Genomic DNA, 15620 nt, shown 5'->3' on the forward strand with positions numbered 1-15620 from the left:
ATGAAGGTGTAAGAGTTGTTTTCTCCTTTCCAAAGAAGTCTAATAGAAATCATCAATTAAATTTATGCTACCTTTGCTTTTTTTTTTTTTTTTGTCCAGAAACCCATCAAGGTAGTGTGGTAGGCCTGGCTGTCTTAAGGGAAAAGGGATTAATTAATGATATTTGTCTGGCAGGCTAAAATCTTTTGAAGCTTTGAGATCCACTCCTAAGAGCTACTTAGTAGTGAGAAGGTTCGGGATCTGCAATTTAATCTCTGGGAACAAAGTCTTTTTTTTTTTTTTTTTCCCAAGGCAGAAGAATTTTTCTTAGTACAGAACAAAATGAAAAGTCTCCCATGTCTACTTCTTTCTACACAGACACGGCAACCACCCAATTTCTCAATCTTTTCCCCACCTTTCCCCCCTTTCTATTCCACAAAACCGCCATTGTCATCATGGCCCGTTCTCAATGAGCTGTTGGGTACACCTCCTAGACGGGGTGGTGGCCGGGCAGAGGGGCTCCTCACTTCCCAGTAGGGGCAGCCGGGCAGAGACGCTCCTCACCTCCCAGACGGGATCGTGGCCGGGCAGAGGCGCTCCTCACATCCCAGACGGGGCAGTGGGGCAGAGGCACTCCCCACACCTCAGACGATGGGTGGCTGGGCAGAGACGCTCCTCACTTCCTAGATGGGATGGCGGCCGGGCAGAGACGCTCCTCACTTTCCAGACTGGGCAGCCAGGCAGAGGGCCTCCTCACGTCCCAGACGATGGGCGGCCAGGCAGAGACGCTCCTCACTTCCCAGACGGGGTGGCGGCCGGGCAGAGGCTGCACTCTCGGCACTTTGGGGGGCCAAGGCAGGCGGCTGGGAGGTGGAGGTTGTAGCGAGCCGAGATCACGCCACTGCACTCCAGCCTGGGCACCATTGAGCACTGAGTGAACCAGACTCCGCCTGCAATCCCGGCACCTCGGGAGGTCGAGGCTGGCAGATCACTCGTGGTTAGGAGCTGGAGACCAGCCCGGCCAACACGGCGAAACCCCGTCTCCACCAAAAAAATACGAAAACCAGTCAGGCGTGGCGGCGCACGCCTGCAATCGCAGGCACTCGGCAGGCTGAGGCAGGAGAATCAGGCAGGGAGGTTGCAGTGAGCCGAGATGGCAGCAGTACAGTCCAGCTTCGGCTGGGCATCAGAGGGAGACCCTGGAAAGAGAGGGAGAGGGAGACCGTGGGGAGAGGGAGAGGGAGAGGGGGAGGGGGAGGGGGAGAGGGAGAACAAAGTCTTAAACCAAAGAAATAAACCTCTTCAACAAACACTCAGGCAACAGTGCTGTTGCGTTTCAGGAGAAGGGTATGGATTAAAGAGTTGAAGATACACCGGCCTTGATATCTAGGTCTCTAATGTAGAATCAGTAGTCTACGGTGGTTAAAATAATGGACTTTTTTCTTTTTTTGAGACAGAATCTCACTCTGTCAACCAGCCTGGAGTGCAGTGGCGTGATCTTGGCTCACTGCAACCTCTGCCTCCCGAGCTCAAGTGATTCTCCTGCTTCAGCCTCCCGAGTAGCTGGGACTACAGGCGCATGCCACCATGCCCGGCTACTTTTTGTATTTTTAATAGAGATGGGGTTTCACCATGTTGGCCAGGCTGATCTGGAACTCCTGACCTCAGGTAATCTGCCCGCCTCTGCCTTCCCAAAGTGCTGAGATTATAGGCATGAGCCACCACACCTGGCCAAAATAATGGACTTTTAATAGTAAAGAGACATAGTTCAAATCTTGACTCTGCCACTTGCTATTAATAATTAACAAATTATTGAACTTCTCTGTGCATCAGTTTTCTCATTTGTAAAATAATAGAAACTATCTCATAGGCTTGCCAACTAGATGAATGAGATAATACATTTGAACTACAAGATGCTTGACATACAATAACTTCTCAATGAATGTCATAAATTTTTTTAACGGACCATAAATCAAATCTGTCTTTCACTATGACACAGGCACATCTGTTCATCCCCACCTGCCTGCCAATTCCTTTTTTTTCACCCTCTGAATTAATTTGATGTTTTAGATGTTGTCAAAAATGCCTGAAACCAAAGCAGAAGGAAAGTGTAGGCTGGGCTCCCACCCAGAAGTTGTGTGTCAGTTTGTTCCTCCTGAGTGAGGTTCACTACTAGGCTGGACACAGTGTGGAGGGAATTTGGGCCTCTGTTACAAAGGGAGGAAGAGGAAAAGAACAATTAAGGGCCCGTTCTCAGGAAGCTCACTCTAATATTACGGGAGTCACGAGTCAGGCTTGGAAAAGAAAGAAGACCAACTAAAAACATAATTGGTTAAGTATAAAAATTGAATATGTAAGTGCTAGGTGGGAAGTTCTCCCTTGAGCTGCATTTGATGTGGAGGTAGGAAGACTTTGTTATGCTCTGCTATCACCCACATTGAAGCACCTAGGTCTTTTATCCCTCCAATCTGTCCCCACCACCAGGGTAGTTGCCATATTAATTGCCCTAAAGCACTACTTTAATCATGTCATTTCTCAACGAAAATATCAGACACGCTATGGAATTATCTATGGAATTAAGTACAGACTTTTTAGCCTCTCCAAATGTGAGCCCAACTTATCACCCCATTGTTCCCTGACGTGTCAGATTGGTGTAGTCATTGTTCCCTAAGCACATCTTGAATGGTTGCTCTTCTACACCTTTCTTTGTTCTATCTGGAATGTCTTCTTGTCCCCTCCCTTCTCAAATACCACTCTCTCCTTTAAAGCTTCCCCTAACACCCTAATTTTCTCAGCATTCTCTATCTAAAATTTGGGACTCTTATCTGCTGACTGGGGTTACAGTTTGTTTTGTTTTTTGAGACAGAGTCTTGCTCTGTTGCCCAGGCTGGAGTGCAGTGGCACGATCTTGGCTCACTGCAACCTCTGCCTCCTGGGTTCAAGTGATTCTCCCACCTCAGCCACCCAAGTAGCAGGGATTACAGGTACCCGCCATCATGCCTGGGTAATTTTTGTATTTTTGTAGAGTCGGGGTTTCATCTTGTTGGCCATGCTGGTCTTGAACTCCTGACCTCAGGTGATCCCTCCCCACCGCCTCGGCCTCCCAAAGTGCTGGGATTACAGGCACGAGCCACTGCACCCGGCTGATACATCTCTTTAACTCTCTCCTAAGAGAATTTAAAAAAGTAAAAACAAAGAGAAGAAGGAAATTTAGCCCCCAGAAAAATTTACTGCAAAGTAAAATACAGCTTTAAAATTCAATGTTTTTCTTCTCTGAAGATACCCAGGACAGTTTGCCTCTGCTGTTTTTTGTTTTGTTTTGTTTTGGTTTTAATCATATAAATTGCTTTGCTTGAAAGGCAAGTGGGGGTAAATATAGCAGCAGTATCTCTGATATAACATTCTCTGACCTGTCCTGGACATGTCCTTGACATTGTCCTTTAGAAAGGAAAGAGAAGGAGAGAAAGTGTGTCCCTGCTACTGTATATAAGAGAAACTCCTATTTCTAGCCATTATCAGGGCACAAGGGGACTGATGAATATACAGAATAAAAATAAAGGTCGAGTGCAGTAGCTCACACCTGTAACCCCAGCACTTGGGTAGGCAGAGGCAGGAGAACAGCTTCAGCCCAGGAGTTCGAGATCAGGCTGGGCAATACAGCAAGACGCTATTCTCCACAAAAAGAAAAATAATAATAATAAAAATAAAGAAGCAAAAGATACTAGTAATTTGTCATGTCTCCTGTGTTTGGCTGTCTCTGGCAGGACAGCCAGAGCCAGAGAGAGTCAATCAGCAGTATTTACTGAGGTGAAGGTGGCCAGATGCCCTGTACCGGAAACCACACTCAGTTCAACTTCCATTTCTGCCAACTGCATTTTGAAAAGCGTCCTGCCTAAATGCTTTGTAGGTTACTGAATCCCACTTCCTCCTTACCCTTTTCAGAGTTTTTCTTTTTTTTTTTTTTTTTTTTGAGATGGAGTCTCGCTCTGTTGCCAGGATGGAGTGCAGTGTCGAGATCTCGGCTCACTGTAACCTCTGCCTCCTGGGTTCAAGCAATTCTCCTGCGTCAGCCTCCCGAGTAGCTGGGGCTACAGTGCGCACCACCACGCCCAGCTAATTTTTGTATTTTTAGTAGAGATGGGGTTTCACTATGTTGGCCAGGATGGTCTCAATCTCTTGACCTCATGATCGGGCCGCCTCGGCCTCCCAAAGTGTTGGCACTACAGGCGTGAGCCACTGCACCTGGCCCAGAGTTTCTTTTTTCTTAAAGGAAAATGTAAGGATACCAATAATGAAATTTAACTTGAAAATGACTTGGAATATACATCATTGTGGTTCTCTGTTAAGGGGATTGGGTGGTGGGAGAGTGAGGTAAGGGGCTGGGGGCTGAAAGGAAGCCTGAGTAGAGAATGACCCCTAAGTCTTTGCTCTATGTTGTTGACCCTTTTATAATGAGAATGATTTATGAATTATGTGTATAATTTTTTAAGTAGAGAAGGAAGGAAACAAATAATGTGTTGAGAAATAGCTCACCTGTGATTTATACAGGATACTTGATTTAGACATATTATGTATTCTCTATTGCTATCAAGTAAAATATCTGTTTAGTAGGTTAACTGTGATTACCTTATTTCCAGTGTCTAGTACAGTATCACACCAATGCAACTTTAAAATTATGTACTAATTCTGCCTCCCATTTCTGTCTTTTGATTACTTGTTTCCTTGATAAGATTAAAATTAGAGAACCTTGTGATAGTACCCTTGGCACACGTGCCCACCCTTTTAGAAGATCATTTGTCAAATTAACAAAGCAATGCTGTGCTAGAAATCAGTGTATACATTAGTGGACATAAAGTCCCTCATATAATGCCTGATACATGCTGGTTGCTCTATAAAAACTAAGACCTTTCTTCTCTTCCCCTTTGTCCAAGGAATAAGATAGGATTGACATCAAAGAATTTCAATTTGTAAGCATCTGGCCTAGCAAAGTTAGTTAGAGCTAGGAAGTGTGTTAGGTATTCTCATCTTAAGATAGAGAAACTCAGGCCCAGAGAGGGTTAATGTTTAATACAGGTTACAAATCCACCGAGTGGCAGAGTCTTAATGAACTCTTCTAAACTTCTACCTGGCCGGGCACTGTGGCTTGTGCCTGTAATCCTAGCACTTTGGAAGGCCAAGGCAGGTGCATCACCTGAGGTCAGGAGTTCGAGACCAGCCTGGCCAACATGGTGAAACCCCATCTCTACTAAAAATACAAAAAATTAGCCAGGCATGGTGGCGTGTGCTTGTAGTCCCAGCTACTCGGGAGGCTGATGTGGGAGAATCGCTTGAACCTGGGAGGCGGAGGTTGCAGTGAGCCGAAATCATGCCATTGCACTCCAGCCTGGGTGACGGAGCTTTTTTGAAACTTCATCTCAAAAAAAAAAAAAAAAAAAAAATCAAAGTACTGGCCTAAAGGCATTTTAACCTCTCTCAGAGCACAGTATGTGAAGAACAGGCATAGTTCATTATTATTATTATTAGCATATTAGCAGCTTATCATCCTTGTCAGTTTTGGCTTCTGTGTATGAGTTTTCAATACAATGTTTCAAAGGCCAGAGCAGCTTTCCCTCCTCCTCAGGGAGTGAGCCAGCATCCAGGTGTCTCTGAAGAACAATACCTACCCTTGACTCCCCAGGTGGCTTTGTGATGCTGAGCCTTACAAAGACAGGGAGGTCTTGTGGAAGGGAAGCCCTCAGCCCTCAGCCCTCAGGATGCTGACTGGGGTGAGCTCCAGGAAAAGCTTGCCTAATTCTCACCTAGAAAAACAGAGCTCTTCTCTGGAATTCAAACACAATTTAGAGAGGTCAGAGAAATTCAAAGCCTGGGGCCCTTTGTCCTCCTGGTGCCCAAACAACCACACATTCTGCTTTCTGCTTCACAGTTTATAAAGCACTATGAAAGGCAGGAGATCTGCATAATAGGTAGTTCACTGTTCTTGTTTTATAAAGTAAAAGCAAACAAACAAAAACAGCCCAGAAAGAAACAGGTGAAGAGAAAGGAGAAGACACTAACATGGCTTAAGCACTCATGTGTCCTAGGCATCTTAGATCCCTCATCCCACTTTCAAAACCTCCCTGGAAGGAAGCGTTATCCCTATTTTATAGAAACGGAAGCTTACAGGCCAAGCAGCGTGTCCAAGGTCGCACAGCAACAAAGTGGCAGAGCCAGAAGTTGAAGTACATCCTTTGACCTCTATCTAGTAAATTGAGTGCACCTTCTACAGCCCCACATGAGGAAACCCAATCCCAGAGCGGTAACATGCCCTGCAGAAGGTCACGTAGCTAGTAAATAGCAGGGCTGGAATCTGACTGTAATTCTCATCTGAAGCTTGAAGTGGACAGTCTCTGTTTTAACAAGATGTTTTGTTTGCTGGTGGGAAACAGAGCTTATGGAAGAAAATGAAATGTCACGCATAAATTGATCTGTTTAGATTAGATTTGATAACTTCGGTTGGGGGTATCACTTGCAGGGAGAGGTCTCTAAACTAAAACTCCACAATACAAAATCACAAAGCGGATGAACAAATTGGGCAAGGAAAGAAATAAATACTGGAGGCTATGCTGACCAAAAAACTAAATCTTAAATTTCACTACTCAGCCTTAATTGGGTCTTTAAAGTAACAACTTACTGTTTCAATAAATGACACATGATCGTAATACAAAATTTAAAAGATATAACAGATATGATGTGAAAAGTCCCTTTCCTTCCCTCCCTAACCGTTTATCCAGCCTGACCATTATAGAGTATCCAGAAATCTTGATTTGGCCTAAAGAAAGAGTGTTCTATGTATTGGAAGAGGGTACTCTTTACATAGTGTGATCTGAGAAGTGTGGAAAGATCCAATGCATTGTAAAAATACATCTCCACTGGCTTGCTTCTACCTTCCCTTTCTACCTAGCAAGAAATTCTGCCAGTGAGAGGTAATCCTTTCTGCTAAACTAAGAGGAGGACATTACTTCCAGAACTACATAGGAAAAGCATAATTTTGCCTAAGGGCCTTTCTGTTCATCAACCTAATCATTATTTTCCCTTGTCTTTTTTTTTGAGACGGAGTCTCGCTCTGTCGCCCAGGCTGGAGTGCAATGGTGCAATCTTGGTTCACTGCAACCTCCACCTCCACGGTTCAAGCAATTCTCGTGCCTCAGCCTCCGAAGTAGCTGGGATTACAGGTGCATGCCACCATGCCCAGCTAATTTTTGTATTGTTAGTAGAGATGGGGTTTTACCACGTTGGCCAGGATGGTCTTGAACTCCTGACCTCAGGTGATCCACCCATCTCGGCCTCCCAAAATGCTAGGATTACAGGCATGAGCCCCCGTGCCCGGCCCCCTTGTCATTTTTGTTCTCTCTACTTTCTTCCTGAAAACATATGCCCATCTGGGGAGGCCCTAAGAGACCCTCACTAAGGCTTAACTGATTTCAGGATTTTATTTTATTTATTTATTTTATTTTGAGATGGAGTCTCATTCTTGTTGCCCAGGCTGGAGTGCAAAGGCGCGATCTCAGCTCACTGCAACCTCTGCCTCCTGGGTTCAAGCGATTCTCCTGCCTCAGCCTCTCAAATAGCTGGGATTACACGCATGTGCCACCACACTCAGCCTTTTTGTTTTGATACGGAGTTTCCCTCTTGTTGCCCAGGCTAGAGTGCAATGGCGTGATCTCAGCTCACCACACCCTCCACCTCCCAGGTTCAAGCAATTCTCCTGCCTCAGCTTCCCAAGTAGCTAGGATGACAGGCATGCGCCACCATGCCCGGCTGATTTTTGTATTTTTAGTACAGATGGGGTTTCTTCATGTTGGTCAGCTGGTCCTGAACTCCCGAACTCAGGTGACCCATCTGCTTTGGCTTCCCAAAGCGCTGGGATTACAGGCGTGAGCCACCGCGCCCAGCCTAATTTTGTATTTTTAATAGAGACAGGGTTTCACTATGTTGGTCAGGCTGGTCTCAAACTCCTAACCTCAGGTGATCCACCTACCTGGGCGTGAGCCACTGTGCTCAGCCTGATTTCAGGATTTTAAATATAATACATTTCCCCACCAGCCCCACATTTTCCAGAAGAGCTAGCTTAACACAAACTAGATTTTGCTCATGGGTGAAATGTGAAGAATTTTTTTTTTTTAGATGGAGTCTCACTCTGTCGCCCAGGCTGGAGTACAGTGGCACGATCACGGCTCACTGCCAACTCTGCCTCCCAGGTTCAAGCAATTCTCCTGCCTCAGCCTTCTGAGTAGCTGGGATTACAGGTGCACGCCACCATGCCTGACTAAGTTTTTGTATTTTAAGTAGAGACAGGGTTTCACCATGCTGGCCAGGCTGAGCCACCGCACCCAGCCACTAGTGTCCTATAAACATAACTTTTTGGCCAGGCGCGGTGGCTCATGCCTGTAATCCTAGCAGTTTGGGAGGCCGAGGAGGGCGGATCACCTGAGGTCAGGAGTTTGAGACCAGCCTGACCAAGTTGGAGAAACTCTGTCGCTACTAAAAATACAAAATTAGCCAGGTGTGGTGGCACATGCCTGTAATCCCAGGTATTCAGGAGGCTGAGGCAGGAGAATTGCTTTAACCCAGGAGATGGAGGTTGTGGTGAGCAGAGATTGCGCCACTGCACTCCAGCCTGGGCAACAAGACGAAACTCTGTCTCAAACAACAACAACAACAAAAACTTTTAAAAAATGTTTACTTTTGGATGGGTAGTGACATTGTGGGTGACTTTTTCTGTCTTTTTTCTAGAGCTGTATTAATGTTGCTATACTGTTCATGTAATTTTCTTTAATTATAAAGAGAAGAAAAACCATTCCTTAATAGAGTGGTTTGCAATAACAAACTCAATAGGGAACTCAGTAAAGACTGAGAAGAGGCATTTTAATGGGGCTATTCAGGAGTAGATAATGGCCCTTAATTATATTTCAATAGAGACTAAAACCAAATTATTTGTTATTTGACATTAAGAGGTGACGATAACTGTGCAGATAATTTGCTAGAGGAGTTTGCCAAAAAAGAGTAGAAATAGGACAGAATCATTAGAAAGCAGCAAAGTTGAGTAAAGGTTTTGTTCAGTATTAGAAAGATAGACAAAGTAGGTGTGAGCTCTGCCTCCTTAGCTATTTCTGTTGTAAACCTAGAGAAGACCTGCTTAACAGTGGAGAATTGCTAACATCCTGAGAAAACCTCTTCACTTTCTGTTATTTCACTTTTTAAAAAACAAGTAGAGGCAAAGGGTCTTCCTAAATAATGTTCATAAGGGATCAGTGGCAGGGCATTGGGGAGGGGAGGAAGCTGCTTGATTATAAATTCTTTTTTTTTTTTTTTTTCCTGAGACAGAGTTTCACTCTTGTTGCCCAGACTGGAGTGCAATGGCATGATCTTGGCTCACCGCAACCTCCACCTCCTTGGTTCAAGCAGTTCTCCTGCCTCAGCCTCCTGAGTAGCTGGGATTAAAGGCATATGCCACCACACCCAGCTAATTTTTGTATTTTTAGTAGAGACAGTGTTTCACCATGTTGGCCAGGCTGGTCTCGATCTCCTGACCTCATGATCCGCCCACCTTAGCCTCCCAAAGTGCCGGGATTACAGGCGTGAGCCACTGCACCCGGCTGATTATAAATTCTTTACATTTCACCCATGAGCAAAATTTAGTTTGTGTCAAGCTAGCTCTTCTGGAAAATGTGGGGCTTGTGGGGAAACATATCACATTTAAAATCCTGAAATCAGGCCAAGCATGGTGGCTCACACTTGTAATCCCAGCACTTTGGGAGGCCGAGGCCGGTGGATTACTTGAGGTCGGGAATTTGAGACCAGCCTGGCCAACATGGTGAAACCCTGTCTCAACATGGGAACACTTACCTGTAGTCTCAAGAGGCTGATGCAGGAGTATCCCTTGAGCCTAGGAGGCTGAGGCTACGAATGTGCCACTACACTCCAGCCTGGGCAACAGGGCAAGACCCTGTCTCAAAAAAAAAAGAAAAGAAAAGAAATGTGACACCATTGAGGTGAGATAATAAGAGATATTCTGCTACTTTTAAAACAATTAAAATTTCGGCTAGGTGTGGTGACTCACGCCTATAATCCCAGTACTTTGGGAGACCAGGAGTTTCAGACCAGCCTGGGTAACATGGAGAGGCACCATCTCTACCAAAAAAAAAAAAAGAAAAAGAAAAAATAAGAAATAAATAAATTTTTAAAAAGTAAAATTTCTAGTCCCCAATACTAAAAGATACTGAAAGAAATTGCCAATGGGGTTGCAAACCGCAAATAGAAATACTATTGAAATTATTGACAGTGGGGAAAGGGTCAGAGGGTAAAATGTCTTTGATTTTTTAAGTATGAAAAAAGACTTCTTTTAAAGATAGAGATTGGTCCGAGCCCCGTGGCAGAGACAGCGGTGAGCCCAGCTCCCGGGAGCGGCCCGAGCAGCCGAGCGCCCAGGGCTGCCCTTCCCGGGCCGGCGGGCTCCCCGGGCTCCCCGCCGCCGCCCCGTGCGCCCCGGGAGGGCCCGGCATGCTGCGCCAGCTGCTGCTCGCCAAGCTCTGCCTGGCGGGTCCCCCAGCGCCCGCGCGCGCCTGCCAGCTGCCCTCCGAGTGGAGGCCCCTGAGCGAGGGCTGCCGCGCCGAGCTGGCCGAGACCGTCGTGTACGCCAGGGTGCTGGCGCTGCACCCCGAGGCGCCCGGCCTCTACAACCACCTGCCCTGGCAGTACCACGCCGGCCAGGGGGGCCTCTTCTACTCGGCCGAGGTCCAGATGCTGTGCGACCAGGCGTGGGGCAGCATGCTGGAGGTGCCCGCCGGCTCCAGGCTCAACCTCACCGGCCTGGGCTACTTCTCGTGCCACTCCCACACCGTGGTCCAGGACTACTCCTATTTCTTCTTCCTCAGGATGGATGAAAATTATAACCTCTTGCCTCACGGAGTCAATTTCCAAGATGCCATCTTCCCAGACACTCAAGAGAACAGAAGGATGTTTTCTAGCCTTTTCCAGTTTTCAAACTGTTCGCAAGGGCAGCAGCTGGCGACTTTCTCCAGTGACTGGGAAATCCAGGAAGACAATAGGGTAGGAATCGGCTAAATCCTGTGCCAGAGCAAAACAAGGTGTAGCTACACCTTGTGTGAATTTTGTGACCAAAGGAATCAAGAATACTCTTCCAAAAGCCCAGATCAGAGAGTATTATCGTATGCCCTCTCTCTCTCCTACTATCCCTCCTTACCTCCCAGCTGTTAAAAAAGACCATTCATAAACTTTGGATCCCTGAAGCTTTACTGTTGGATAAGGAGTTCTTCCCAAAGTATGAGAACAAGATGAGATGAAGATTGGCATGCTGAGCCTCAGTTTCCTCTTCTACAGAACAGGGACAATAGTAGCATCTATATCAGGCTTGTCCAACCTGCAGCCCAGGACAGTTTGAATGTGGGCCAACACAAATTTGTAAACTTTCTTAGAACATTACGAGATTTGTCTGCAATTTTTTTTTTGCTTATCAACTATCGTTAGTGTTAGTGTATTTTATGTGTGGCCCAAGACAATTCTTCTTCCAGTGGGGCCCAAAAGATTGGACACCCCTGATCTATGTCAGAGGGCTAATGCAATATGATTTAAATATGTAAAAACTATAATTATGTAAATCCGTTAGCATAATGCTTAAAAGAGTAAGTGCTCAATACATGTGAGCTGTTACGACTGTTAAAAAAAAAAAAAAGATAGAGATTGACCAAACCTGCTTAGCTTAAGTAGTTGCATATCTAGAGAGTAAGACTGTGGAATAGAGTAGGGTTTTGTTGTTGTTATAAATATTTGGTATTACTTTAAAATTACATCCATATAGGCTGGGTGTGGTGGCTCACGCCTGTAATCCTAGCATTTTGGGAGGCTGAGCTGGGTGGATCACCTGAGGTCAGGAATTTGAGACCAGCCTGACCACCATGGTGAAACCCCATCTCTACTAAAAATTTGAGAAGTAGCTGGGCGTGGTGGCGGGACCTGAAATCACAGCTACTTGGGAGGCTGAGGCAGGAGAATCCCTTGAACCAAGAAGGTGAAGGTTGCAATGAGCCGGGATCGTGCCACTGTACTCCAGCCTGGACGGCGGCAAAAGCAAGACTCCATCTCAAAAAAAAATAAACATATATATATATATATATCTATATACACACACACAATACAATAATCAAACTTTATTTTAAAAAATGTTCTCAGGCTGGGCACGGTGGCTCACACCTGTAATCCCAGCACTTTGGGAGGCCAAGGCGGGTGGATCACGAGGTCAGGAGTTTGAGACCAGCCTGGCCAACATGGTGAAACCCCGTCTCTACTAATAATACAAAAACTTAGCCGGGCCTGGTGGCGGGCACCTGTAGACCCAGCTACTTGGGAGGCTGAGGCAGGAGAATTGCTTCAACCTGGGAGGCGGAGGTTGCAGTGAGCCAAGATCTTGACACTGCACTCCAGCCTGGGTGACAGAGTGAGACTCAGTGACAGATTTTTTGTATTTTTAGTAGAGACACGGTGGAGGCTCCATCTCAAAGAAAAAAAAAAAAAAGTTCCCCATGTGGAAAAAAATTACATTCTGAAAACTAGTAGGAAAATTTTCAATGATCTCTAGAACATTTTGGCATGGATTATCAAAAGATGTTTTACGAGCATGTAAAGAAATTGACTCTAGGCACTAACATGGGTCCACTACGGGCAAGTTCTTTCATTCAGCAAATATTTGTTGTGCAAATTCTGAGTTATAGTTACTGTGCAAGACACAAGGGATGAAGCAGAAAACAAAACAGGCACATTCCTGCCCCTTGTGGAACTCTGGTGAGGAAGACAAATAATAAAACGTATGGTATAATTACAGCTTGTGATAAGTGCCAAAAAAGAAAACCCAGGGATTTATGTGAGCCCATAATTACAGGAACTAGCTTCACTGGGAGAGGAGGCAGTGCTAGAGAAATCCTCTGTGGGGACACAGTGTTTAAACTGCTACCTGAGGGATGAATAGAATTTAGGTGGACAATGCGTGCAGAGTGCTACAGAGAAAATCTGAAAACACCATGTGAAAGAGTCATGAGGCAGGAATAAGCTTGCCATGCTAGAGGAACAGAGAAAAAGCTGAGGTGGCTGGAACAGTAAACAGGAGGGAGAGTGCAGATAAGCAGGGGCCACATCACACAGGCAGTAACTAATGCTATTTTCTTTTTTAAAATGATTACTGGACAGGTAGATGAAAGAAATAAAAACACACTGTTGGAGAGACAACATCATTTCTTTTTTTACCCTTTTTAGGTTCTTAGTTGAGACACTTGAAAACAAGCGTCAGATTAACAAAAGAAAAACAAGTTTATTAACATGCTGTACCCATCAAGTGGGAGAGGCCTCAGTTCAAAAGTATTTCTTTCTCCAGGCAGTGGCTTAGGGACCTTGTTTAAATAGTATTTTAACAAAGAACCATGAATTTTTTTTTTTTTTTTTTTGACAGAGTCTTGCTCTGTCGCCCAGGCTGGAGTGCAGTGGCATGATCTCGGCTCACTGCAACCTCACCTCCTGGGTTCAAGCAATTATTGTGCCTCAGCCTCCTGAGTAGCTGGGGTTACAGGCGTGTGCCACCACGCCCGGCTGATTTTTGTATTTTCAGTAGAGACAGGGTAATGCCATGTTGGACAGGCTGGTTTCGAGCTCCTGGACTCAAGCAATCCACCTGCCTAGGCCTCCCAAAGTGCTGGGATTACAGGCGTGAGCCACCGCACTCGGCCAGAGCCATGAATCTTACGAAGTGCTGAAACAAAGAAGAGTATCTTTAGGCTTCCAAAAGGCAGGAAAATGTGGGAAGGTAAATTAATGGGAAGAGTAAAGTCTGCTCCTGGATCCTCTAGCACCGCTGAGCTGTTTCTGAGCGGATGAAGGCAGAGTTAGGAAGGGCAGTGTGCCCATGTGTTTTAAGCTTTTAAACTAAAATCCCCAGTATTTTAGCGAGAAATATTTTGGTTTCCTTCAACACACTAAATTTGTTTTCTGCAAGGTAACTGATCAAAATGATTGGGATGAACCGTTATCACTTTTTTTTTTTTTTTTGAGATGGAGTCTCGCTCTGTCACCCAGGCTGGAGTGCAGTGGCGCTGTCTAGGCTCACTGCAAGATCCGGCTCCCGGTTCACACCATTCTCCTGCCTCAGCCTCCAGAGTAGGTGGGACTACAGGCGCCCGCCATCATGCCTGGCTAATTTTTTGTATTTTTAGTAGAGACGGGGTTTCACCATGTTAGCCAGGATGGTCTTGATCTCCTGACCTCGTGACCTGCCTGCCTCGGCCTCCCAAAGTGCTGGGATTACAGGCGTGAGCCACCGCACAGTTATCACTTCTACAACCAAATTATATCCCAAATCCATCCACTTCCCGCTTTCTCCTCCCTAGATCAAATCACCACCATCTCCCCTGGGCTACTGCTACTGGTCTTGTTTTCACTTTTACTTCCCAAAGTCCATCCTCTATACAGCAGCTAGAGTGATCTAAAATGTAAATCAGGCCATTTGAATTCTTTGCTTAAAAATCCTTCAATGGCAGCCGGGCGCGGTGGCTCACGCCTGTAATCCCAGCACTTTGGGAGGCCAAGGCGAGTGGATCACCTGAGGTCAGGAGTTCAAGACCAGCCTGACCAACATGGAGAAACCCCGTCTCTACTAAAAATACAAAATTAGCCGGGCATGGTGGCACATGCCTATTACTAGGCAGGCTACTAGGGAGGCTGAGGCAGGAGAATCACTTGAACCTGGGAGGCGGAGGTTGCGGTGAGCCAAGATTGAGATCATGCCATTGCACTCCAGCCTGGGCAACAAGAGTGAAACTCTGTCTCAAAAAAAAAAAAAAAAATCCTTTTATGGCTTCCCATTTGTCACAGGTTAAGTTAGTCACAGATGCAGAGGTGGAGTTTGGGATTCAACATGTTATTAAGGTTTAACATCTGTGACAAGGAAGAAAGAGAAATCTGAGTTGGACTGAGGAACAAATCAGTGATGCAGACCAAAAATAGCCTTGGCCAACCTATCAAGGAGCTCTGAAAAACGAGTATTATCCATCAGAATTGTTAGGTTAAAATAGCTGGGGCTTTATAACCCTGCTCACTTAATCTCTAGAAGCGGTCTGCTCTAAGAAGGGTATATCCTTAAGCAGTGAGGCTCTCTGTGCCTGGGGCAGATCCTGAAAGGGCTGTTTGGTGACTACACTCTTTACATCTGGGCATCAAGTCCTTCCTTAAAGGAGGATATGGATGGTACATCTCTTGTCCATCTCACCACTGCATTTAGAATAAAAGGCCTTGCCAAGCACATTGTGTGAGTCTGTAGTCTCAGCTATTGGGAAGCTGAGGGGTGAGGATTGTTTGAGCTTCAGAGTTCCAGGCTGCAGTGTGCTATGATTGCTCCTGTGAATAGCCACTGTACCCTAGCCCAGGTGACACAGGGAGACCCCATCTCTAAAAAAGTAAGTGAGTAAATAAAAGAATTTCAAGACCTTACATAATCTAGTTTCTGTCTACCTTTCCTCTACTTGCCTTTGTTCACATTTTGCTCTAGGTACACTGCCCTCCTTGTTTTTTTAAGCCCATCCCTTCCTCAAGGACTTTGTGCT

General features: G+C 45.6%; 1 protein-coding gene and 1 long non-coding RNA gene across 2 annotated transcripts in view; one reads left to right on the forward strand and one right to left on the reverse strand.

Moving 5' to 3' along the window:
• Window positions 1-231: 231 nt before the first annotated feature.
• Window positions 232-15620, reverse strand: part of LOC109025592 (uncharacterized) — a 79194-nt gene continuing 63805 nt past the window's right edge. The window contains exon 3 of the long non-coding RNA XR_010131251.1: window positions 232-1178. This is a non-coding gene — a long non-coding RNA (uncharacterized lncRNA). The remainder of the gene's footprint in view (window positions 1179-15620) is intronic.
• Window positions 10400-11110, forward strand: LOC115935825 (coiled-coil domain-containing protein 3-like). Its single transcript, XM_055355248.1, has one exon. The coding sequence runs from the start codon at window positions 10519-10521 to the stop codon at window positions 11080-11082; it is 564 nt and encodes a 187-aa protein (XP_055211223.1). The 5' UTR covers window positions 10400-10518; the 3' UTR covers window positions 11083-11110.

Source organism: Gorilla gorilla, chromosome 1 (assembly GCF_029281585.2).
Source record: "Gorilla gorilla gorilla isolate KB3781 chromosome 1, NHGRI_mGorGor1-v2.1_pri, whole genome shotgun sequence".
Lineage (NCBI taxonomy): Eukaryota > Metazoa > Chordata > Mammalia > Primates > Hominidae > Gorilla > Gorilla gorilla.

Excerpts from the sequence above, each read along its gene's own strand:
- LOC115935825 (XM_055355248.1), top strand. The coding sequence starts at position 10,519 with ATGCTGCGCCAGCTGCTGCTCGCCAAGCTCTGCCTGGCGGGTCCCCCA.